Source organism: Thamnophis sirtalis, unplaced genomic scaffold (genome assembly GCF_051295495.1).
Source record: "Thamnophis sirtalis isolate CommonGarterSnake01/CBP01778 unplaced genomic scaffold, rThaSir2_p1.2 scaffold_3, whole genome shotgun sequence".
In the NCBI taxonomy this organism is placed as follows: Eukaryota; Metazoa; Chordata; class Lepidosauria; order Squamata; family Natricidae; genus Thamnophis; species Thamnophis sirtalis.
Window position 1 is genome coordinate 58,694,329 of NW_028261383.1, and position 26,309 is coordinate 58,720,637.

Genomic DNA, 26,309 nt, shown 5'->3' on the forward strand with positions numbered 1-26,309 from the left:
GCGGTCTCATTCAGAAAAACTAGCTCTTTCATTGAATCATTTAGCTAATTTTATTATTTAATTTTTCCGTTGTCAACCCAGGTGCTGAGCTAGAAGAGTAACGATTTCGCACTGCCTCCTTCCGTCGGAACATATTTTCAGCTCTTCCCCAATCTGTCCTAGAAAACCCTCGATTCGCCTAATGTAGTCGATCCAAGTGAAATCGTTCCGGATTCCCAAACTGGGCTATGGAAAATATTAAAATTCCGTTCCCCAGTGGCGATCCGGAGTATTACAGGCCGAAATCTAACAGGACGCCCTCCCAAAGGCGCTTCTTCCTCCCCACCCCGCCTCTTCCAGCAGCCCAAACAGCTGGGCCAAGGCGAGGCGAGTGCCAGCGGCCCTGGGAGCCGCACCCTCCGCCACCCTCCCAATCGACTTTTCGGCGCTCTTCTCCACCAGTCCTTTCTCCGCGTAGGCCCAGCTCGCCCTTCTTCCCAATCGGCTTTTCCGCGATCGACAGACCGCCGCCTGTAAAGGGGGCCCTGTCGCTTCCTGGGCAACCGCGGCGGGATTGGATCCCTCGGCCGTCCCATCGGGGCCGGCGCCTCGGTGAGGCTGAGGTGAGAGCGTTGCACCTTCCCCCACTTCTCTGCCCTCCGCAGGGGCGTATCCCCTCTGCTGCGTCGTTAAGTCGGAGAGGGAGACCCTTCTTCGCCGCCCTTCCTTGCGGTCTTTCTCGCCCTGCCCTGAGCCTGGCATCGCTTGGGGCTTTGTTCCCCTTTGGCCGCATTCCCCCCACGAATGGATACCGGTGGGCGGCTTGCGGGTTCCGGGATTCCGCCGGGGTGAAGCCCCAGGGCTGGCAGCAGCCGCCTCAGACTCCTTGCTTTTCGGCATCTCTGCGATGCTCGGGCTACCCTTTCCCATCCCAGGAGCCATTTCTGCTCGTCCTAAGGTCGTCTCCGCCCTTTTTCATGTTAAAATTGCAGAGAAGTATCGGTTCTTCCTACCTGTTTTTCCCCGACAGATTGGGTTGGGTTGGGTTGGGAGCTTGGTGGTGGAAAACAAGGATGAGTAACGAGCAGCCTCCGCTCCTTGTGTTGGAGCGAAATGGCGAAATACATTACCTAGCAGTTTTTGCAAGGTAGACATGTCCTGCTTTGGAGAAAAGGGAATCGTCTCAGAATTGGGTGCCTCGACTCTCCTTTAAAAAAATGATTGATTTAGTTTGTCACTCGTGTACATGATAACAGGAATAAGAGTAAACATGAATAAGAACACAGGAAATCGGTACAAATAAATGGGGACATTAGGACAGGGACTTTTGGTTCATCAAATCAAATAATGGACTTGGAAGAGGCAAGATTTGGACACTGGATTAGTAGAAAGTCCTAGTGTGAATATGAGATGCCAACATAGAAGACTGGAATGGCAATAGAATTTATATTCCGCTTTATAGTACTTTACAGCCCTCTCTAAGCGGTTTACAGAGTCAGCAATATTGGCCCCAACAATCTGGGTCCTCTCTTTACCAACCTCGGAAGGCTGAGTCAACCTTGAGCTGGAATGAGGTTGCTGTAACTGTATTTCTTTTGTGTTTTACTTTCTTGTGTTCTATTTTAGATTATTAGAATCCTTCAAAAATCTACTTTTAAGAATGCTAATTTTGTTTTACTCTGTGGTTTTTATTCCCCCCTCCCCCCCAATCATCTGTCAGTGGTCTGCACTGTACTGTTGGAATTCAGAGCACATTTGAAGGGAAACCTGGATGCCTCACCAAAAAACATCTGAATCCAAAAGCTGCTCACACCTTAATGTATTTTTTTTAAAGGCATAAGCTTGATAATAGGATGCTTTGCATAAATGTACATCAGTCACTGTGGGTGGGTATTTGTGATATTCAGAGGAGGTTGAAACAGCTAATGATGGAAAAAATTAAAGAACAGCATGCCTCCTTTTTATTATACTTAAGTATTTAGGTTTTTTTGCTTACAGGCCTTGCTTATCCAGATAATATAACTTTTTCCTTTATGTTATCTTTATATTCCTTTATACAGCAACGAAGATGGTTAGGGGGCTGGAGGCTAAAACATATGGAGAATGGTTGCAGGAATTGGTTATGTCTAGTCTAGTGAAAAGAAGAACTAGCAGGGACATTATTGCTGTGTTCAGTATTTGAGGGGCTGCCACAGGGAAGGGTGTCAACCTATTTTCCAAAGCTTCTGAAGGCAAGATATGAAGTAATGGATGAAACTAATCAAGGAGAGAACCAAACTAGAACTAAGGAAAAATTTCTTGACAGTGAAAACAATTAATCATAGAACATCTTGCCTCCAAGTTGTGGGTGCTCCCATTACTAGAGTTTTTTAAAGAAGAGGTTAGACAACCTCTGAAATGATATGGTCTCCTGTTTGAGCAGGGAGTTGAACTAGAAGACCTCCAAGGCAGTGGTGAAATTCAATTTTTTTACTACCGGTTCTGTGGGCGTGGCTTGGTGGGCGTGGCAGGGGAAGGATATTGCAGAATCCCCATTCCCACCCCACTCCAGGGGAAGGATACTGCAAAATCCCCATTCCCACCCCACTCTGGAGCCAGCCAAAGATGGTATTTGCCTGTTCTCCGAACTACTCAAAATTTCCGCTACTGGTTCTTCAGAACTTATCAGAACCTGCTGAATTTCACCCCTGCTCCTAGATCCCTTCCAACTCTGTTATTCTGTAATATCCTACTTATGGCATATTACTCTAGTGACAAAGTTAACTTACTTCTTTGAATTTTGAGTTTATATGATTGATGATTTGGCCTGGAAAATTGTCTGAATGTCACCATTATTTTCTTTAGGCAAGTTGGACACCAATAGTCCTCGAGTTACAACTGCAGTTGGTACTGGAATTTCTCTTACTAAGCAATGTGGTTATAAGGCACCATGTCACGTGACCACATCGTTTGGAGATGGCACTCTTCCTTGCTATTGTTAACCAAATCCCACCAATTATAAGCCAAGGACTCACCCCGACCCAAGCTCTTCCTCCTTGGGACCTTTTAGTCCTGAGCCTGTTATTCAAAGTAAGGGACTTCCTCCCTTTATACTCCCTCCAACCTACTCTACTCTACTCCCATCTCTGCCCTTTGGACTACATTACACCCTGCCTAAGGGGCAGTAAGAGCCCAAGAACTGCTTTCTTTGGGGACTGCTTGCTGTACTATGGTTCAGGAGTTTCTTGGCTTGCCGTGGCTCTAGAACTGAAAGAAGCCCCTGCCTGCAGTGGAGCATCTGCCCCAGCCCACCCCAGCCTAGGAGTTTTAGTGTGAAGCTGTAGCTGCTCCAGCCCTGCCTATTAGTTACTGAGAAGCCATAGCTCCCTTCACTGCTGTGCCCTTCAAAGTACCTGCTGTTCTATGTTCCACTGGCCCAGCTCAGTAGTAGTAGTAGTAGTAGTAGTAGTAGTAGTAGTAGTAGTAGTAGTAAGGAGCTGTAGCTGCCCTTGCCGCCCTGTAGTTTGAGGCCTCAGCTGTCTTGCTTCACCACATCAGCTGACCTTCGCTATCTCCCTACTTCTGGCAAGACATGCCTAGCCTGGTCCTTCATGAGGCAGCTGCTGGCTTTATGAGGCCTTCTTCCCAAAGTCTCATGAGGAAACTACAAGGTGTGTCTTCAAGAAAAAGTCCTTGCGCTGTCAGCAGGTAACTTGGGAAGGGTCAGGTCAGGCATTCTGGGTCAGCAGCCAGAGCAGCAGCAAGGGCCATTGAGTTAGCTGGGTTAGTAAAGTGCAAGATAGCAGCGGCGTTAAGAGTGCAGAGCAGTGAGAGTGGCTGTGGCTTCTCATTCCCCTGTGGCTTGATTGATTTATACAGTTTGCTTTTAAAATTGTCCTCTTTTTCATTCTGATCTTATTTTTAAACTAAAGGAAACACTGTTTTCAGTTTCTTTGACTTTAGATCAGTTTCGTAGTCTTCAAATCAGATAACATAGATAATGATTTGAGGAACTTATTCTTTCAAATATCTAAATCGTGCCCATTTGGGGATGACTGTCATGTTTGCAAAATGTAGAGTGGCTTCCAGAGACAAAAAGAATATTTTTCCTAATTGATGAAAGATTTAATGTACCGTATTTTTCAGAGTATAAAATGCACCTTTTTCCCTAAAAAAGAGGGTGAAAATCAGTCTTATACACTGAATACAGTATTTTTTGCCTCCTGAAACCCCGCCCCCTTTGCCAAAATGGCGGTGCATAGCCTTTAAGAGGTTTCCAGAGTGCTCCTGGGGGCTAGGGAGGGCAAAAATGAGCAAAACATGGGGTGATTTTTGCTTGTTTTTGGCCCCCCCCCCCCCCCGGCGCCAGAGCACTCTGGAAATCTCCTAAAGGCTATTCATGCCCTTTTTTTGAGGAAAAATTGGGCCCGTTTTCGCAAAAAATGGGCCACTTTGGGAGGTCTGCAGAGTGCAAAAACTTTTTTTTTTAATTTGCCTGTTCAAAATCTTGGTGTGTCTTATACTCTGAAAAATACGGCAAATATTCCGGAACAGAATTTCAGAGACATGGAATCTTCTTGGGTTGGGACACACTGGAATTTTGAAAGCATGTGGTGGATGCATCATGATTGTTAAGGCTTGCTTGTTAAAACATTGTTAAGGCTGTTCTATTATTAGGACAGTCCACAAAATGTTTGTTTACCAGAAGATAAAGTATCCCCATGTTATACTTACTATAATCTTAGTGAGATCTACAGAGAAGCAAAAGGCATCATTGTAAACAGAGACAATGAGAGAGGTGGTTTTGCAGCATTCCAACCTCATATTTACTTAATTTGTATTAAAATTTTAGGAATCCTAGTAGGTATTTAAAGGAGTTATCTAGGACATCTTGGCAACTGTGAGAACCACATAGCCTACCCCTTGGTCTTCTGAAGTAAACCATTAAACCATTATTAACATATTAGAGAAAATATACTTACCAAATCAAATAGTTTCTTCCATTTAAAACTACTCTTTGCATCTGTTTCAGGGGAATGCTTTGCAGAGAAGATAAGAACAATAACTATTTCCTCACTGTGTGTCCACTTCTTTACTCATGACACACAATGTTCCATAGCATCTGAGATTTGGAGAGAAGCAATAATCTCAGGGACGTTGGACCATTATGGCAACAAGCTACACACCTCCATTTGATGATCCCGGGGAGGTGAGAGAGGGCTTTCTATGCCCCTTGTGTCTGAATGATCTGCAGTCTTTTCAACAGCTCCAATCTCATTATGAAGAACATTCAAGTGAAGACAGAGACGTTAAAGGACAATTAAAGAGTAAGCGTTCTAGTTCCTATTATGTATGTAACACAAATATTTTTTGCTTACTACATCTGAATATTGGCAATCACTTTCTAGAAGTAAGTAAGCCTGTATTAAGATGAATAGAAAGCCAAATATTAGTTGCATAGCAGGAGTATACAATTGATTTTTGTGGGGGTGGAGGTTCTAAAATATAGTGAGTGCCTTTTTAAGGCACTCATTTAATCCTTAAACATGCCCCCCTTGTAAAAAGGCAAATGTATTAAAATAGGTGATAATAGGTGATAATAATATTCTATTTATTAGAAAGGCAAATAATGTTATCTTCCTCTTTATGGCAATTCTATTAACACTCATAATTCATGGGCATGATATTGATGATATCATGCCCATACACAATCTTTGAATGAAAGGAGTTTAGATATGTTAAAAGCAGAGTACTTATTCTGTTGTGTTTGGGTAATCCTTGATTTATGACCACAGTTGCGCCACATCCTGCTGAGGGAGTTCAGCTCCCCTCCATGCACAGAGGGGAACTGCTCTGATATGGGCTACAGATCCAGATCTTTGGGATCTGGACCCTCTTTCTCCATCCCACCAAAGGACTTCAGCTCCCCTCATCGGGCAGGTCTTTCATTCAGCCCCCAGAAGGAGTCCTCTGGGCAGCTGACAGCCGCTTGAAACCTTCCTTGCTGCTTCCCACTGACTTTCTGGAGAAGCCCTCAGAGAAAATTACCAATGGTGATCCATGATCTCATGATCATAGGGTGCTTGGCAATTAGTTGTAAGATTGTGGTCTTCTGAGGGTGGAGTTTGATGATGGTCAGAAATGCTTTACAGATATAAAATGCCTTTTCCGAGGGCATAGTAATGTTGCACAGTTGTTAAATAATGTGTGTTAAATCAAGGACTACCTTTCATTAGATATCCTAGCACAAACGACAGAATGCTATTTTCTTTGGTGTAGCTATGATAAACCCAGTAACTGATATTTCATGAAGCCTTTCAATGTGGATTTAAATGACCTTTTACTATAAAGAATACAATCCAAAAACTGTTTTAGAGAGTCAATGTGCTGAGAAGACAAATAAATATATTGACTGTAAACCCCTTGTGAATCTTTAATATTAGTTGTTTATAAAGTAATAGATATGTACCATCTGTGCAAAAGTTAAGAATAACTGGTCAAATTATGTTTCAATGTATCCCTGTGTGGAGTAGAAGCTATCCACGTTACAAGTGAAATAAAATGCAAATGTGAATGCATACTTATAATTTCTGTTGTTTACTGGCTGAATATTTAAAAAAAAAATGAGTGTGACAAATGCAGAGGCTTAGACTGTGAAGTAATTGTCCATAATTCTGTTGTACAACATTATTTATTCAACGATGATCTGAAGAGGAAGGTTGGCCAAAAGAAATATTTTCTCTAATCACAAAAGTCATTTTTTTAAAAAATTGGCAAAATAAAGTCTTTATAAGCTTAAAATTAGTGCTTTGGACTAAGGAAATGACATTTGGACTCTTGGCCACAAACATGAAAGAATATGGAGCATTTGAAGAAAAGATCACTCACAATTAAGCAGCAAAATAATGCAATGCATTAAAAACCTGAAAGTAGTAAAGATTGACTTGAAAACTTTGGAAGTCTGTTACTTTAGCTGATTGTGGGAGTGAGGATTGGCTGTGAGTTCTCTGGCTGAAGTGACTTGTGATTGGATGGGTGCTTAGATATGTCTTAGATACATGAAGCAATTCTCTTTCAATGAAGGATGTGCATAAGCTACATACTGGCCCCTGAGTTACCATCTAAGTAACTTGGACATTCCTGCTTGTCTTCAGGTGTCTTGTTGCTTTAATCAGAACAAAAGAAATACTTTAACCAGGATGCCCAAAGAATACAGGAAAAACACCGTATCTAACTATCTGATACCATGATTTTGGGAAACCAGTACAAATTGATTAATAATTGTTAATCTCAGTTTAGTGCTGTTTTACTACATAACATTTTAGCCACATGACACATTGTTGCACAATACATACTAATGTTTCTAAGTTCATTTGTATTTCTGTCTCTGAGGACCCAGACTAAGTCAAGTTACCTCTAGTTAGTAAGTCTTGCTGATTTCCATGGTGATTTTGACGCATTGAGTTTCATTATATTTTCAGACATTCACCGTCATCCTTGGGAATACTCTGATGGGATTGAATGTGGCATGTAAACAGCCCTTAGTCATCACACAATTTCAATCATTGGCTGCACAACTTAGTAACAAAAGCTTAAGAATAGTAGTAGCCATAAAGGTGGAAATAATTGTAATATGTTTATATGCTAATTATTGGGCATTTCCCTCCACCCTCTTTTAAATAACTATACAGTTAGAAACCCATTCACAGTAAAATACGAAGATCTGGTAGTTGTGTTGAACTGTTAATTTCCTTCACCTGTTACAAGTTGTTTCCCAGTTCTCTGAAGGCTGAAAACAATGCGTCATTGTTTTATCTTTAAGGTGCTCTTGCCTTCTGTTTCGTCCAGTGTTCTATTGCACAAATTGCTTCCTGAATTAAGTCTATAACCGGGTACAAAATATTCCTGTGGGCTGCCAATAATTGGGCTGCTTGGCTAATTGATACATTTATATTCCCAACAGATCGGACCAAGTAGATTCCACCCTCCCTCCCCCCGGATTGTGCTTTATGGGAATTTTTGTAATTCTTTTCATATATATTTTTTCTTGTTTAGGTCTTGTTCAAAGAGCAAAAAAAGCAAAAAATAAACTGTTGAGACGAGATGATGAGCGAAATGATGGGGGGACTCAGGAACGATATGAAGGCTACAGCTATGGTGGAATGGATCCATATATGTGGGAACTTGAAGAATTAGGTAACCAATCAAGAAATCTTCATTTGAAACAAGGATAGATGGCATGTGACTCTCCCTAGATATTGAACTGTGTACTCTAAAAATAATAAAACTGAAAATTTTAATAGTTATAGTTAGCTGGATATTTTTAACTTTGTGAATTTATTTTTATGTTGTGTATAAATCTATATAAATATACTACACTAACTTGATCTGAGAGAGAGCACCAGTGAATTCGAGAAGATACATATCATATTGTGTTATGAAGATAGTTTGTAATAGATAATGAATTTGTACAAATGTATTTATTCATTTGATGCTAAGAGCAAAATGGGCTGAACACTAGAAATAATTAACATCAGAAGAAAATTCCATAATAGAAATATGTCTTCTGAAATACCATTATCTTATAAATAAGAATAGTATTTTATCAATGAAGACTAAAATACAGAGTAGTTAATATTTAGAGCATGTTTATATAGCATATGTTAACCATGTTGACTATGCATGCCAGATGATATGGCCAACCACATTTGGTCGTGTTCTTTTTTACTGCAATACCCAAAATTACAATTACCATATTTTTCGAAGTATAGGACGCACCTTTTTTCCTCAAAAACAAGCTGAAAATCTGAGTGCATCTTATACATCGAATACATCATTTTTTGCCTCCCGAAGCCCTGCCCCTTCACCAAAATGGCCGTGCATTGCCTTATGGAGGCTTTCAGAGAGGTCCTGGGGGCTGGGGAGGGCAGAAATGAGCAAAAAATGGGCTGTGTTTTACTCAATTTTGCCCCCCCCCCAGCCCCCAGGATCATTTTTTAAGCCTCCATAAGGCTATGCATGCAATTTTTTTGACAACGGGCTCGTTTTCGCAAAAAAGGACCATTTTTTCTCGTTTTTGCCCCCCCCCCCCCGAGCACTGGAAGCCCCACCCTCAAAGCTATTCATTGCTTTTTTTAAAAAAAAGGAGGGGGCATTTTTGCAAAAAATCGGTTGTTTTGGGGAAGTTTGCAGAGTGCAAAAACTTTTTTTTCCTTTCAGAAAGCTCTTTAACTGATTGATGAGAATGACATTGATCAAGTGCTGTGCCAGCAGAAACAAAGTCTTAGGTGCTGCAGATTGTCAGTGATTTTCTTCTCCAGCACATGGATAAATACATCTGGAAACACCTACCTACCTACCTACCTACCTACCTACCTACCTACCTACCTACCTACCTACCTACCTTCTCTCTCTCTCATCTATCTATCTATCTATCTATCTATCTATCTATCTATCTATCTATCTATCTATCTATCTATCTATCTATCTATCTATCTATCTATCTATCTATCTATCTATCTATCTATCTATCTATCTATCTATCTACCTATCTACCTACCTACCTACCTACCTACCCACCCTCTCTCTTTCCCTACCTATCTACTGCATTTCTTTCTCCCTCCTCCTCTACCTATACACCTACCTACCTACTCTCTCCTTCCCTCACTATCTACTGTATTTTTCTCTCTCTCTCTATTTCTCTCTCTCTATCCCTCTACCTACCAACCTACTTACTCTCTCTCTCTCCCTACCTATCTGCTGTATTTCTCTCTCTCTATTTCTCTCTCTCTCCCTTTATCTACCTTCCTACCTAACTACCTAACTACTCTCTCTCTCCCTCCCTCCCTACCTATTGTTTCTCTCTCTCTTTCTCTCCCTCTCTATCCCTCTATCTACCCACCTACATTTTTTTAAATTTGCCTCTTCAAAACATTGGTGCATCTTATACTCTGGTGCATCTTAAACTCTGAAAAATAAGGTACCCTGCATACACAGTGGGGCAAGATAAATTCTTTCCCAGGTTTCTTTGCTCCCCTCAATACCTACTTTTCAATATCATTTTCTTGAAGGATTATGGCTGTTTAATTAGTTGGATCAGTAAAGAAATAATATGTTTATGCTTAATATTCTAAGTGACAGTCTGGGTTGGTTGGTTGGTTATTATGATTGGTTGGTTACTGTATCTATTGTTAGGCTAAATGACATTGGAAATGGTCCACGAGCTACCATTCTTTAATTCTGAATTTTAGACTGAATAGCAAATTTGATAGAAATAAGAACATGATAAACTGCCCATTAGCTGAATATTTATGGTTGAATTATTCTGTCATGTTTCCTAACCGGATATTTTATATTAGGTGCTATAAGAAGTCATCTTTCTGATTTTAAGAAACACAGAGCAGCCAGAATTGATCATTATGTTGTGGAAGTCAATAAATTAATAATCAGATTAGAAAAGGTAAATGATTTGTAGTTTTAAATTTTTTACTTTACTTTCTATTAAACTTTTACTTAAAATATTGTAATAACATATGTAAGCCCTTTTTTCAATCATTAGCTACTGTAACATTTCTTGTGATGTTTTTAATGATGTTATTTGTTGAAGTATAATTCAATGTATTCCTTGGTGAGGTGCTGTTAACAAAAAAAAAGTAATAGTGGTTGAAGAGATGTTAAATATAGAGAAAGAAAACGTTGATATACTTTAACGAAGCATCCTCTAAGGCAGTGTTTCCCAACCTTGGCAACTTTCAGTCCTTTGGACTTCAACTCCCAGAATCCCCCAGCCAGCATAGCTGGCTGGGGGAATTCTGGGAGTTGAAGTCCACAGGACTGAAAGTCACCAAGGTTGAAAAACACTGCTCTAAGGCACAAGATACTTTTGATCCTTGCTGTTTGCTTAAGTCTCACCCACCATTGATACAGAGCAGTCTAAAAAGCATAGTAATAAAAATTAGTTGGCAGAAAAAAATGCTGTCTTGACCTACTTTTAACATCTCTGAACTGTCCTATTAATAGCAGTAGTGCTATTAGACTGAGAAATTTAGTATTCCCTTTCTGGTCTAAATATTATACAATAAGGAATTAAACAGAAATTGGAATGAAAGAACATAATATTCTTTCTTTAGCAGTGTTAAACATTACTTTTTAATTAGAAAAATTTAAATATCTTCTCAATTTTCGTTTTTTAATTTGTTTTTTACTATTTTCCCTATTCAAACTTTGATCTTTAAAACAAAAAGATTTCTCTGAATTTTTAAATATTTTTCTACCCCCCCTCCCCATTTGGACTCTATTAATCTGCTGGTCTATTACTAAGGTGATATAAAAGAGATACTCTGGGAAGACATTTGATTTTTAAGAAAAATTGTTCAAAACAGATTTACTTGAAGTGATGTGACAAATTGTACAGTAAAATTGGTATGTATATCTAATTCTTGTTCGTTTTCTTTTGGTCAGCTTACTTCCTTTGACAGAACAGTTACAGATTCAGCAAAGATAAGAGGTAATGAGCACAAAGACAAAATGCCTTTGCTAATATTTTCAAATAGGATTTCATTAATGATGTCTAACAGGTTATCGTGTCTTATTGTAGCAATAGAGAAATCTGTCGTGCCTTGGGTTAATGATCAAGATGTGCCATTTTGTCCAGACTGTGGTAACAAATTCAGCATACGGAACAGGCGCCATCACTGCCGACTCTGTGGCTCTATCATGTGCAAGAAGTGCATGGAACTGGTTAGTCTCCCCTTTGCAAGTGAGTACAGTGGTTAGAGTTAGAAGTGCCTTAATTCTTTAATTTTAAGATCATATTTTGGCTTAGTATCACTCAAACATTATTATTATAGTATGGATTCAGAAATCCATGTGCATATTAAGAGCCTGGGTGGCCCAGTGGTTAGAGTACACTACTACAGGCTACTTCTGCTGCCTGCCGGCTGCCTGCAATTTAGCAGTTGAAATCCCACCAGGCTCAAGGGTGACTCAGCATTTCATCCTTCCGAGGTGGGTAATATGAGGACCCAGATTTCTGGGGGCAATATGCTGACTCTGTGGACCACTTAGAGAGGGTTGTGAAGCACTGTCAAGAGGTATATAAGTCTTAATTACTATTGCTATGTCTCTCACAAAAACGGTTCACCCACAAAAGGGTGAACGACAAAAGCGCACCCAACTAAACCGCAGTGACAAAATCACGAGTTCTAAAGCGCGCCCACGAATGAGCGCTGAAGCGCGGCGACAACAGCATGGCGACAACAGCGCAGCAACAGAAGCGCGCTGTAAACCTAACCCTAAACCTAACCCTAACCCTAACCTTAAACCTAACCGTAAACCTAACCATTACCTTAACTTAAATCACGCTTCTGTCGGCGCGCTGTTGTCACCGCGTTGATGACGTCGTGTTGATGATGTCGCGGTTTTAGCGCCGTGCTTTTGTCGTCACGCTTTTGTCGTGCGCGCATTTGTCAGGTCACGCACAAAAACAAGTAATTGTCTTCTGCCTTGATAAGATACCCACTTAGTGCAGTAGAGGAAATTTTAGAAGAATTGTCAAACATATTTTAAAAGTCATCTTGCTTTTGTAGCAGCATAGACAACAGCCAAATGTTGCCCTCATGTGTGTACATGTATACACTGGATTTTCAGAGGGTTTATTTTTGGGTGGGGAGAAGATTGAGAAATCCCCTCCCCTCAAAGAGCAGTTGGCAACTCATAAATTGCATCTTATTCTCCTGGAGTCTCTGTGTCTTTAAATTTTTCATATTTTTGAAAATGCTAGTTTTAGGTGTTGGGATTTTTTCCCATGCTGTCAAAAACTATTTTACCTTTTAAAAACTTATTTCCAAAAGATATATAGAAAAAGATGAAAAAACCCCACTCGTCTCCTTTCTATGGTTTTTAGAAGTCTCATCTAATACACTAAAAAGTTTCTTCACCTCAAAATGGAAATATTCCATTACTACAGTGTGAGTAATGTCAGTTGCCTGTTTAGTAGTTATATTTCATGATATGTGATGTTATGCAAATATTCACATTTACTTTGAATATAATATTTTACAGTTGTACAGGAAAAAACATTCTGATTGATATCTTTATAGCAGCCACCTTTTAGAGTAGCTTCATTGCAGTTCCTGTTTTTACGTGTAAATTGAGGTGAGCAGAACTGAGTATTTGAAGATGTATTCAAGATAAATGTTCTGTCATCAAGACAATTGCATTGTGTCAGTTATATTTTATTGGTCTCCTTTCAGGCAAGCTTACTACTGCTAGCAAGGAAGTCTTGGTCTCTCATACTAGCCCCAGCTGCTCACCCAACAGCATCCAGGGCTCTCGACGAGGTAGCATCAGTAGTATAAGCAGTATCAGTTCTGTTTTGGATGAAAAGGATGATGATCGAATCCGTTGCTGTAGACACTGTAAAGAGACACTGCTCAAAAGGGAACAACAGATTGATGAAAAAGAATATATACCAGATATTGTGAAACTATATGAGGTAAAATGCCTGAGATCAAGGCTTAAATGGGATAATAATCATAAATTATATAATAATTTTTATGGGAGTAAATCTAAGGGACTAGGAACTGTTTCTATTAAAAAGAAAACAGTAAATTTGTTCATTGATGATAACATTTGGTTTAGCTTTGATGATTAGAAAATAACAGCTTGGCTGAGATAACCTTGGAAGCTTCCCATTTCATTCTATCAAAATCAAAATCTCACTTTGGAAAATCTGAAGTTATGACAATTTCTATTGTTACTGAAATTGAGTTACTCTTATAAGAAATCAACAATTTATAGTCTTTTGTGTTTGACAAAAATGGATGAAATTTGCAGCTACTGTTCCACTTCAGGGGATTATTTTTCCTGCCAAATTTCAAACATATTGGTCCAACTGTTTTCAGGAATTTAGAACCTTTTCAAAAAGCAGTTGCTTGCCCAGCTTGGATTTGTTTGAGTGACAATTTATATGAAAAAAATGTTATAAGCACTGTAGGATAGGTATAGAACTTTAGTTTGGTTCCTGTGTAATCTATTTAGCAATATGCTGCCACTGTTAGAATACTGCATATAGTCCTGGTCATTACAGTTCAGAAATCATATTATAGATATGGGAGCAATGCAGAAATGGCCAGCTGATATTCCATAGGCAACGTTTTTTAAATAAACCAGTGTAATATCAGTTGAATACTGCATAGCTCACAAAAAAAAATCCAGATTCATATTGCTTGCAAAACCTAGACCTATACATATAATACAAGCATACAATAATATGTGAAATGGATTCATTCCTGTTCTAACCACCAATCTTGTAACTGAGATCCTTAAATTCACATAAAAGAAAGGAAAAATAGGATGCATATAACACATTTATATTTGAATTATTGTTGTGAGTTAATTTTAATTTGTTGATTTCTTTTATTAAACAAGAAACTCCGATTTTACATGGAAAAAGTTGACCAGAAGGCTCCAGAATACATAAAGATGGCAGAATCATTAAAGTAAGCCACTTTAGATTTTTTAAAAATAATTGATTTTTGTATTATTTAAAAGCTACTAGATAATTGTGTTATTTAAAAGAAACCAGAAAAGGCAAATGTTAGTTAGATATTAATTACTAACATCTAATTAGCTTTTGGCATTATATCTATTGGAAATTTCACTTTTGTAAAAGAACAATGCATCCAAGTTATTATTTATTGTTTTCTTTGGGACAGCTGTGTATTAAATTTGCATTATTATTAACTGAGACTTAGAACCAATTTTCACACTACATCCAAAAATCTCCTTATGTATTTTTTGCGCTGTTAGCAGTACTGGGTGATATTTACACAATTATATTTTCTTAATTTTATTTAAAAGGCTTATATGGGTCTCAGGTAAGTTTGTGTAGGATTATTTTCATACATATAAATCAGTGATGGGATTCAAATTTTTTTTATTACTGGTTTCTGTGGCTGTGGCTTGGTGGGCATGGCAGGGGAAGGATACTGCAAAATTCCCATTTCCTCTATATCAGGTGGAACTCAGGAGGAAAAGAATAGATGAGGGTGGGGCTAGTCAGAGGTGGTATTTACCAGTTCTCCGAACTACTCAAAATTTCTGCTACCGGTTTTCCAGAACCGGGCAGAACTGCTGGATACCACCTCTGATATAAATGCTTTAGCTTTTGAAGTAATAAAGAACTTGGAAACCTAATCATTTGTCTCAATTTTTTGGAATTACATTCTTTAAAAGATATTTAAAATTGATACTTGGTTAATCCAAATTCAGTTTTTCAAATTTAACCACATTGCAGTAGAAAAGAAGAGTATAGTTTAAAGGGAAAAATACCAAAATCTTTAGGACAAAAACCAAAGTCAGAACCCCAAAAGTCAGCTGATGTCTGTAGTAAGTGGCAAGTATATATAAATACTTGGCTACCAAGGCTGATTTTTGTTATATTTGGATTAGTGTCCTTATAAATGCATGTTTACTTTTTCAAATCCATAAGCTTAGTGATGCTAATTTTGAATCAAGTTGTTTCCCCACTCTAAAATGGTGCTTAACCATGTATAACTCATTTTAATGAACTAAATAATTTTAAGAGAAATTGATGACAAAAATGCACCAAAATCTATATTTGGTATTCATTTTTTTCCATTCTTTCATAACCATAATAAATGAGCCATGGTGGCGCAGTGGTTAGAGTGCAGTACTGCAGGCTACTTCTGCTGACTGCCAGCTGCCTGCAATTTGGCAGTTCATATCCCACCAGGCTCAAGGTTAACTCAGCTTTCCATGCTTCTGAGGTGGGTAAAATGAGGATCCAGATTGTTGGGGCAATATGCTGACACTGTAAACCGCTTAGAGAGTGCTGTGAAGCGGTATATAAGTCTAAGTGCTATTGCTATAACACATTCACTGTTCACTAATGAGCAAAAATAATGTTTTAGATGTGTTTAGATGGTTCTATACTACAAAATAACTGCTGAATCTATATGGATGACAATTTGGAGTTATTTAAATGTGCATGTTCTCTTCCAGTGCTGGAGAGACAACATACAGTCTTGAACGTGCTAGCAATCTTAGAATAGAAGTGCAGAGAATGTATGAATTAATAGATGCTTTAAGGTAAGTACAAAATATGAAGATGGAAATTGTAACTGGATTATTTTTTGCTTGGATATACACACTGCTCAAAAAAATAAAAGGAACACAAAAATAAGACATCCTAGATCTGAATGAATGAAATATTCTTATTAAATACTTTGTTCATTACATAGTTGAATGTGCTGACAACAAAATCACACAAAAATTATCAATGGAAATCAAATTTAGCAACTCATGGAGGATTGGATTTGGAGTTACACTCAAAATTAAAGTGGAAAAAAACACTACAGGCTGACCCAACTTTGATATAATGTCCTTAAAACAAGTCAAAATGAGACTCAGTAGTGTGTGTGGCCTCCACGTACCTGTATGACCTCCCTACAACGCCTGGGCATGGTCCTGATGAGATGACGGATGGTCTCCTGAGGGATCTCCTCCTACACCTGGACTAAAGCATTCCCCACCTCCTGGTCAGTCTGTGGTGCAACATGGTGTTGGTGGATGAAATGAGATATGATGTCCCAGATGTGCTCAATTGGATTCAGGTCTGGGGAACGGGCGGGCCAGTCAATAGCATCAATGCTTTCGTCTTGCAGGAACTGCTGACACACTCCAGCCACATGAGGTCTAGCATTGTCTTGCATTAGGAGGAACCCAGGGCCAACCGCACCAGCATATAGTCTCCCAAGAGGTCTGAGGATCTCATCTCGGTACCTAATGGCAGTCAGGCTACCTCTGACATGGAGGGCTGTGCAGCCCCCTAAAGAAATGCCACCCCACACCATTACTGACACACTGCCAAACCGGTCATGCTGGAGGATGTTGCAGGCAGCAGAACGTTCTCTACGGCATCTCCAGACCCTGTCACATCTGTCACATGTGCTCAGTGTGAACCTGCTTTCATCTGTGAAGAACACAGGGCACCAGTGGCGAATTTGCCAATCTTGGTGTTCTCGGGCAACTGCCAAACGTCCTGCACGATGTGAGGCTGTAAGCACAACCCCCACCTGTGGATGTCGGGCTCTCATACGACCGTCATAGAGTCTGTTTCTGACCGTTTGAGCAGCCACTTGCACATTTGTGGCCCGCTGGAGGTCATTTTGCAGGGCTCTGGCAGTGCTCCTCCTGTCCCTCCTTGCACAAAGGCGGAGCCTCCTCCATGTCTCCTGATGTACTGGCCTGTCTCCTGGTAGTGCCTCCATGCTCTGGACACTATGCTGACAGACACAGCAAACCTTCTTGCCACAGCTCGCATTGATGTGCCATCCTGGAAGAGCTGCACTACCTGAGCCACTTGTCTGGGTTGTAGACTCCATCTCATGCTACCACTAGAGTGAAAGCTCTGCCAGCATTCAAAAGTGACCAAACCATCAGCTAGAAAGCATAGGAACTGAGAAGTGGTCTGTGGTCACCACCTGCAGATCCACTCCTTTATGTCTTGCTAACTGCCTATGCTTTCCACCTGTTGTCTATTCCATGTGCACAACAACATGTGAAATTGATTGTCAATCAGTGTTGCTACCTAAGTGGACAGTTTGATTTCACAGAAGTGTGATTGACTTGGAGTTACATAAGTGTTCCCTTTATTTTTTTGAGATACACACACACACACACACACACACACACACACACACACCACACACACATATATATATATATATATAGTTACAACCCCCGGTATGCCCAAATATGGGAGGAAGTTCAATACTTCCATTCTCTGTCCATCGGCTCGTCACAAGAGACCATCCAGACAGAAACCCAATATTTTTACTGTTGACTTTTTGTTACATATGTGTTGTATTTGTGCTGATAAATAAATAAAGGGAGACTAGTATAGATCTATGTCAAGCTATTTAGCTCTCATCAGCTAGCCGCATTGAATGCCAGTAAGGGTATGGCTAGCTGATGAGAGCTAAATAGCTTGAAATAGATCTATACTAGTCTCCCTTTATTTATTTATCAGCACAAATACAACACACACACACACACACACATATATAGTGTGTGTGTGTGTGTTTGTGTGGAGTGTGTGGGTTTGTGGAGTGCTGGCTGGCTTTGTTTCAGTAAGTGGGTTGATTGGATGTGTGCCTGTATCATGATTGGTAAATTGGTGCTGATTGGTGCTGGCTGTGGGCCCGTTGTTATTTTGTGTTGTAAGGGCCTGGGTGGTGGGTGGGGCTCGTTTGTTTACCAGGGCTGGTTTCAGATGTCTGGTAGGCGAGAGGTATAGTCACGTTTATTCATGTTGTGGGGGTATTTCTCTATTTCGATAGCTTCCATAATTAATCTCTTGTTGAAGTGTTCAGTTTTGGAGATTAACCTGGTTCCTTCAAAATTAATTTCATGACCTGTAGCTTTAAGGTGCTGGAAAAGGGAGGAAGTTTTTTCTTTTTTTCTTACTGCGTTCTTGTGTTCTGTGATGCATGCATTTATTCTCCCGGAGGAGAGCCTTCTCTGTGGCTGCTCCGACCCTCTGGAACGAACTCCCCGTGGAGATTCGTACCCTCACCACCCTCCAGGCCTTCCGCATAGCCCTTAAAACCTGGCTGTTCCGACAGGCCTGGGGCTAAAGATTCGTCGCCCCCTTTCAAATGGTATGATTGTTGCGTTTTTTAACTATGTATTGTTTTGTGTTGTTGTTAAACTGTCTGTATCCCCCTTTCCCTTCTTTGAGTTGTGAGCCGCCCTGAGTCCCCTTAGGGAAAAGGGCGGCATACAAATGAAATAAAACTCTAAACTCTAAACTCTTGTTCGTTTGTCCTATGTATGTTGCAGGGCAAATTTTGCATGGTATTTCATAGACTCCTTAGTTTTCTAGCTGGATTTTGTCTTTGGGGCTTCTTAAGATGTTGGCTATTTTTTGGTCAGTGTTGAAGGCTGTCTTGATATTGTGTTTGTGGAGAATTTTGCTGATTTCATCTGTGGTGCCTTTGACGCAAGGGAGGAGGGCGATGCCGTTGTCCTGTTCTGTGTCTCGGTTTTTGGGGGGAGTCTCCCTTTGGATAGGTTGGTAATTGTTTTTCTTTGGAATCCATTGGAGATTAATACGTTTGTGAGAGTGTGTAATTCAGTTTTCAGGTGGTCTTTGTCGGCTAGGCGATTGGTTCTGGAGATGAGGGTCTTGGCTACAGAGTTGATCTGTGCAGGGTGGTGATGGGATTGTGCATTTAAGTAGCAGTTGTTGTGTGTGTGTTTCCGGTACATGGTGTATCCTAGGGAGCCATAGCGTTTTTTGTAGATTAGGACGTCCAGAAAGGGAAGTTGGTTGTTTGCTTCTATTTCCATAGTGAATTGTATTTCGGGTAGTAGGCTGTTGAGATGTGTGAGGAAGTTGTCCAGTTTTTCTTTCCTGTGTGGCCATATCACGAAAGTATGTGTGTGTGTGTGTGTGTGTGTGTGTGTGTGTGTGTGTGTATTCATTCAGTGAAGATGAATTTTTTTTTTAAAGGCATAAACTTAGTGAGCTATATTTTATGTCATAATAAATCCATGTTGCCATGTTACATGGTTTTTACCAATACTTGGCAATACTTAAAATTCTCTTTGCCTCATATTTATTCCTCTTAGCTGATTGTTATGTATTTCTAATTCACTCTTTTTCTTTGTTTGTTTCAGCAAGAAGATTCTAACTTTAGGGCTGAATGAAGATCCACAACCTCATCCCAGAACTTTTCAGCTTCAGAGGATGATTAGATATTCAGCCACACTTTTTGTTCAGGTAGCGATATGTAGAAAGGATGAGCTGCATTTAGATATGTTAATTCCTCTAAGACAATATCAGATTACGTACTGACACTTTAAATGTTTCTCAGGATGTTATAAAACTGGTCATTTTATTTTAACAATTTGCATAATGAAAATAAATTAGTGCTTCAGTTTTTAAATACTTCCTACCTAATTAGATGTAACCTATATCAATAGCTCTGTTGGTATTTAGAAGACTAATGAATTATTTTGCACAGTGTCATAGTGATGGGAATGGTTTCTTAGCACTGTAATTGGATTCTAATTTAACAAGCTATTGCATGATATCATGGGACAATTCCTTGTTATTTAATCAAATAATCTAAGCCTAAGAAAATAATATTTGCTTATTCTCAGGTTTTGACTTTTCTTTTTCCTTTCACCTCCTTCCCCCTTCATTTGAAATTGCATTTTAATAATTCTAAGGTGCTAATTTTTCATAGAATTAGTAACGTTGGAAAGGACTACAAGTCCAACCTTCTGTAATGTGCCAATTAAACTGTTCTCAAAATGTATCTAACCGGTCTTAAAAGCCTCTATAGCTTCTATAAGTATTATCTGGACGACATCCCGCCTCTTTATTACCATACAGGGAGTTCTTGACTTACAAACACAATTGATCCCAAAATTTCAGTTGCTAACTGTTGTTAAGTGAGTTGTTGACCCATTTCATGACCTTTTTTCACAGTTGTTAAGAGAATTATGTAGTTGTTAGGCAAATCTGGCTTCCCCCATTGACTTTACTATTGATTTTCTATTATCCTTGCACTTTAGTTATGTTTTTCTAAAAAAGCTAATTAAAAAAACATCCCAGAAGCAGGAAATTGTAAGACACTTTCAAGAAAATTAGAGATATATTCCAGAACTAATCAGGAAACAAATTTTATTTGGAAAGGACATACTTCAATTACTAACCTCTTATTTTGAATACTGTTATTCGATACTATGTATAGTTAGTTGATCACATTTTAACTTTATTCTTTGACACATAATTTGAATGGGCATTTTTTATATTTTAAATCACTTAAAGTATAATTGTATGCACCGTATTTTTCAGAGTATAAGATGCACCGGAGTATAAAACGCACCAAGATTTTGAAGACGCAAATTAAAAAAAAAGTTTTTGCACTCCCAAAAACGGCCGATGTTTTGCAAAAACAGGCCCGTTTTTTGTTTAGAAAAGGGCATGCATAGCATTTAGGAGGCTTGTAGAATGCTCCTGGGGGCTGGGGGGGGGGGCAAAAATGAGCAAAAACTGGCCTATCTTTTGCGAAAATGGGCCCATTTTTTGTCAAAAAAGGGCATGCATAGCCTTTAGGAGGCTTATAGAGTGCTCCTGGGTTGTGGGGGGCAAAAACAAGTCAAAAACAGCTTATTTTTTGCTCATTTTTGCCCTTCCCAGCCCCCAGGACCACTCTGGAAGCCTCCTAAAGGCTCTGCACAGCCATTTTTGCAAAGGGGGCGGGGTTTCGGGAGGCCAAACATGCTGTACTCAGTGCATAAGATGCCGTCTTTTTTGAGGGAAAAAGGTGCGTCTTATACTACCAAAAATACGGTTTGTATGTATGTATGTACACATTTTGTAGTTTTCAATATCTAAATCTTAGTATCCTATACCCTTTAAAGTGATATTTTGAAAAAAAATATCCTCAGGAAAAATTGCTTGGCCTAATGTCTTTACCGACCAAAGACCAATATGAAGAACTGAAAGAGAAAAAGAAACAAGAGTTAGAGAGAAAACTGCAAATGGAGAGACTGGCAAGTATTTTAATTAGTATACATTTCTAACAATAAGTTTCTGTTTGTTTGTTCACTGATTAAAGTATTTCCTTTCTGAAATACTTTACTTTTGAATTTGTTCGTTAAAACAATTGCCAAGTAGTGTGACATAAGTCTATAATACATTTAAACCAGTTTAAATAAGAATGACGCTTTTTTCCCTATTTCTTGTTTAATTCATTTCTTTTCTTGCATATCTTTTTTTGGGTGGGTGGGGGAATGATGTCTCTTAGAAATTTTCAGAAGTTTTCAAAAATATTTTAGCCAGGAGAAAAATCTGCTCTGCTCTCAAATTTTTGTTTTTACTACCTTTATGTTACTTTATTTTATTACTAGTTTAGAAACATAAACATATATTTATCTTATTGAAATAACAGTTGCATGTGATACATTAAATTTAAAAATGCAATACATATTAAAAGTGATTGGATCAATGACTTCTGATCTAATCTCTGAGTTAATGGACTGCTGATCATTCCATGGCAGAACACAGTTCTTTGAGATCTATCAAGAATAAAACTTGCCAGAGCATGGCTATTTACCCCATATGTAAAAGTGCAACTTCTACTTGCCGATTTTGCTTAGCTTCGTCTGTAAAACATTATTCTAAACATATTTCATGGGAAATTATTTCTGTTAAATACGATTTAGATCATTGTGGACATGGACAGTTGAGGAACAATTAAATTAATAGTAATTCTACATAATCCATCATAAAGATTCTATTTTTTGAGATGGAGAAAAAAATGTTAGAATATTCGTGACTGGGAAAGACATGGTAACAAGGTCAGCCAATGAATAGGCATAGTCAATGTGAGTTTAAACAGATCTGAGGTCTGTGCTGAGAATCGAAACTAAAACTACTCTGTCTGCTCTGAACTGTGAACTGAAAAAATCCTTTCTGCTGTACTGCTGCTAGTGTTTTGCTTGTAACTTACTACTACGTTGGAGAAAACCTATATTGGTATTACACATTTATTCATGTGTTATTATGTATATTAAGAAGTTAATGATTCCAGCTGAATCAGTTATCTGTGTGTGCTTTCTGGATTTGATTTTTCTGCAACAAACTGACAAAAAATCAGAAAAAAAGATCCCTTTCCACCAATATAGTTGCCTTTCTAGTCTCATGTATCTAGGCTAAAAACTGTGGAAGTTGTTGAAATGTGGACTCCTCATTGAAATGTGGACCCCTTTTAAAGTTTTCCTTTCAATTTGGCTAGGTGAAATATGAATCCCAGAGACGGCAAGAAGAGAAGCCGTCCGACTACACTTCCAGATCCTTCGCAGCATCCAATGGTGAGGTCCATCGAACAAAAAGGGTCGCAGTGAAGAAAACTGAAGGATGGCTACCCACTGCTAGCCTATCTCGGAACCAGGAACTGGCAGATCCACTTCTTCAACAGATCGATAATATCACTTCCTTTATTGAGCAGGCAAAGAAAGCCAATCGTCTGGACGAATTCCAGATGCTGCAGGAGAACCTGCGACAGCTTCAGGATGAGTACGATCAACAGCAGACCTTCAAAGCCATCGAGCTCTCTAAAAAGCAAGCAGAAATGGAGGAAATGCAGAGAGAACAATTGCAGATCCTTTGTGAAAAAGAATGGAAAAGGGATCATAGAAGAAAGATGTCTCAACATTCACGGACACGTTCTCTGGATTTCAGAGAAGTGAAGCCCGACAAGCTCGAGATGGAGAGGGAAAGCATAAACCAAATAGCAGAGGCTTTGGATCTGGATATGCTTCAGGACAAAGATTACTCTGGCTGCAAGGCTACGTTGCCCAGTAGTGGTGTTGGATTGCCAGGGAGCAAGAACCTGGTTTTGGTTTGCCAACCTGTAGAAGCCTCAGGGCAAGAAAAAGCCTCCATAAATCCTTTTGAAGATCCTTTAGTAATTAGCCCTCCAAAGAGCGACCCTGACAGTCCTGTTGCTGAAAACCCTGCAGTAGCTTCCTTGCCTCCCAGTGCCCTGCTCAATTACAAAAGAGAGTACAACCCATTTGATGAAGAGGAGGAGTCTCAGCAGGCAAATGGGGTAGATCTCAGTGCTCCAAACCCATTTGAAGATTCTGTGGCAAATCCATTCTCTACACCTGGGGGTAATCAGGAAAGTGGGAATCCATTTGAGGAATCAGGGTCTTCCTCTTTGAATCCTTTTGAAGTGGAAAGTGATAATGAGGTTTCGGGGGAAGATATCATAGAGGAGGAATTACTTCTCCAACAAATTGATAATATCAAAGCCTATATTTTTGATGCCAAGCAAAGTGGGCGAATGGACGAGATAGAAGTATTGACTGAGAATTTGAAAGAACTTAAGAGCACCCTTGCAAAACAGAAAAAGAAATCGAGCTGCTGAACTATGTCCACATACTTTTGCAGTTCCCAAAGGCAGGGAAGATCAAGGTAAAATGAGAAATGCATCGCAAAAGGCGCTTGGGTGCTGAATCAAGCATAGGCACTTTGGCATAGGGATTTCCACTCTTCAGATCCGTAAAAGTCAACACTATTTAAAATGTTATAATTACCCCAAACCGTTCTTCAAATACTTGGAAAAGTCTGTATTTGTATCCCAACCCAAATTTAGGAGCATAATTGTATTTCTCAGCACCTGCTTTATCTCTGATGGGTTCAATTTTGAAAGGGGAAAATTGGGCATTTTAAAATTCAGGAAATTATTTGCAGTCCTCAAGACCGTCTGAATTTATTTTCTCACCAGGTAGGATTGTATGTGCTTAAAAAAAAAAGAAGAAAAGAAGAGAATTGCTTGAAACCATCTCTTAGATTCCTAAGGCAGAAGCAACTTGTGCAGCAACTTGGAAAAGCTTTTACTGCTTCCAAAGAAATGTGGTGCTCACAGGAGCCCAACGCATTTCTTCAGAATCGTTTTTGAATCTTGCACAGCTCAGCTAATCAGAAATTAACACAGTTGCAAATTCTCAGCTTCCCTACCAACTTTATATTTTAGGGAAGCAGAAGAGAGGCAATATACCGTTCAATAGAATAAAGTCATTCATTGCTAAAGCAACATATATATTTCTAAAAACATATGCACATGTTTTAGAAAACAAATGCATAAAATCTAACTAGACATCATGTATTTTTTTCCCTTTACCTGTTCAGCTGATCAAACTATTTGAATAACTTTTTCCAGCCAATTCTAGATTGTACTTTTGTACAAAATTTTGAAATTTTGACAGTCCCTCAAAACTACATAATTTCCAGGCTTTTAGAAATGCCATAATAGGAAAACTGTTTGAAAAAATTAGAAAATTTGCATCCAGAACTGTGCTTTGACGGGAGCCACTCAGAGTATAAATTCAAAACTAGAAGTCCATTTTTCTTTCTAATTTGATTTCTCTCTAGGGTTTAAGGAAATGTTAAGTCTAGAATGGAAGAGGGAGGGGGGAGAAGTGCCCAGAGTATAAGTGAGACCAACATGAACTCATTTCACAAAAAGAAAGTGTCAGTGTTGACATACCCCCTTCATTCGTTGTGAGGAGGATTTGTGCGAACCCTGTTATATTAAATGAAGGCTATGAAATTCTTAGGGTTGAGCTATTCATTTGTAAATCTTTTTTTTCTTTTATTGATCTGCCAGCTATGAACAGAAAGGTTTAGAAGTGTTAAATAATATCTGGTTTCAGTTGTACGGAATGAATTTTATTTAGTTGCATTTTATTATTTTGGTAACAAACCAATTTTAATTGTTTACATCAGAACTTACTTGGAGAGTATTATGTACTTAGGGGAATGGGAAGAAGACACAAGCATTAATCATTCATCCGATTTTGACAATTGTTTCCATTTAGAAACGCTGGTAGAGATGATACTGTACCCAATATATGTGGACACTAAATGTTACATTCCTCAAAAGATTAGAGATAGAATGGTCAAGAACTAAGGCAGCACTTTATACTTTCAGCATTAAGTATTACATGTTATTCATTTGTTAATTCATGGTATGCGTATATATATATGGTTTCCTTTTTAGTAGGGAAAAACTACTTGGCTTTGATTTCATGCGTAACTCAGCGACAGCCTGTTTTAATGAAGCCTGTAAAAACTGAGCTGAACACTGCCCATCAGGTTATATAATAAGTCTAAGGATACTTGTTCTGAATTTTTTTTAAAAAATGGGAGCATTCTGGAAATGAACTTACAATACACTAAACAGGACATGAGTTGGAACATAAAAAAGTGATATTTTTAAAAATGGATACCTACAATTTGAGCAGGTAGCAAAGGCGCGATGATTGTTTAAGGTAAAACTATATTTATTAAAAACAACAAGGCCACAAACTTGATCTGTCACTCTTTATGTCCAACCAATATGAATGTTTCAGTGGCTTTTTCTTTTAATTTAAACCAATTTCCTTGTTATATGCATTCTGCCTTGTTTCTATGTATGCCATAGTCTAATACTTTATAAGACATAGTATTGATGTATTTTATTAATAAATACATTGGTTGTAGCTCTATAACCGCAAGTCAATGTGGAATTATCCTCCTTGATAACCTAATGGTTGTCCCACATTTTGTCAGCCTTCTGTTTGTACTACTGAATTGACACAATGAAAATAAACAAGACCATGCCATTATGAGATTGAACACTAATGCCATTTGTTTGTACATTTGCATGCACTAGTTTGTAAAGTTTCTCATGAAATAAAGTACGGTTTTTGTTTCTGTGAGTGTGGAAAAACTGATTAGGTCAACATCAGCACAGCATTCT

At 38.9% G+C, this 26,309-nt stretch overlaps 1 protein-coding gene across 1 annotated transcript; it reads left to right on the top strand.

Moving 5' to 3' along the window:
• The first annotated feature begins 474 nt into the window (after window positions 1-474).
• On the top strand, window positions 475-26,261 carry RBSN (rabenosyn, RAB effector). Its single transcript, XM_087708937.1, has 12 exons — window positions 475-602; window positions 4,991-5,285; window positions 8,014-8,154; window positions 10,317-10,417; window positions 11,419-11,464; window positions 11,555-11,716; window positions 13,212-13,453; window positions 14,389-14,459; window positions 15,985-16,071; window positions 19,666-19,768; window positions 21,448-21,552; window positions 22,797-26,261. The coding sequence occupies exons 2-12, from the start codon at window positions 5,126-5,128 to the stop codon at window positions 23,931-23,933; spliced, it is 2,355 nt and encodes a 784-aa protein (XP_087565063.1). The 5' UTR covers window positions 475-602; window positions 4,991-5,125; the 3' UTR covers window positions 23,934-26,261.
• Window positions 26,262-26,309: the final 48 nt, after the last annotated feature.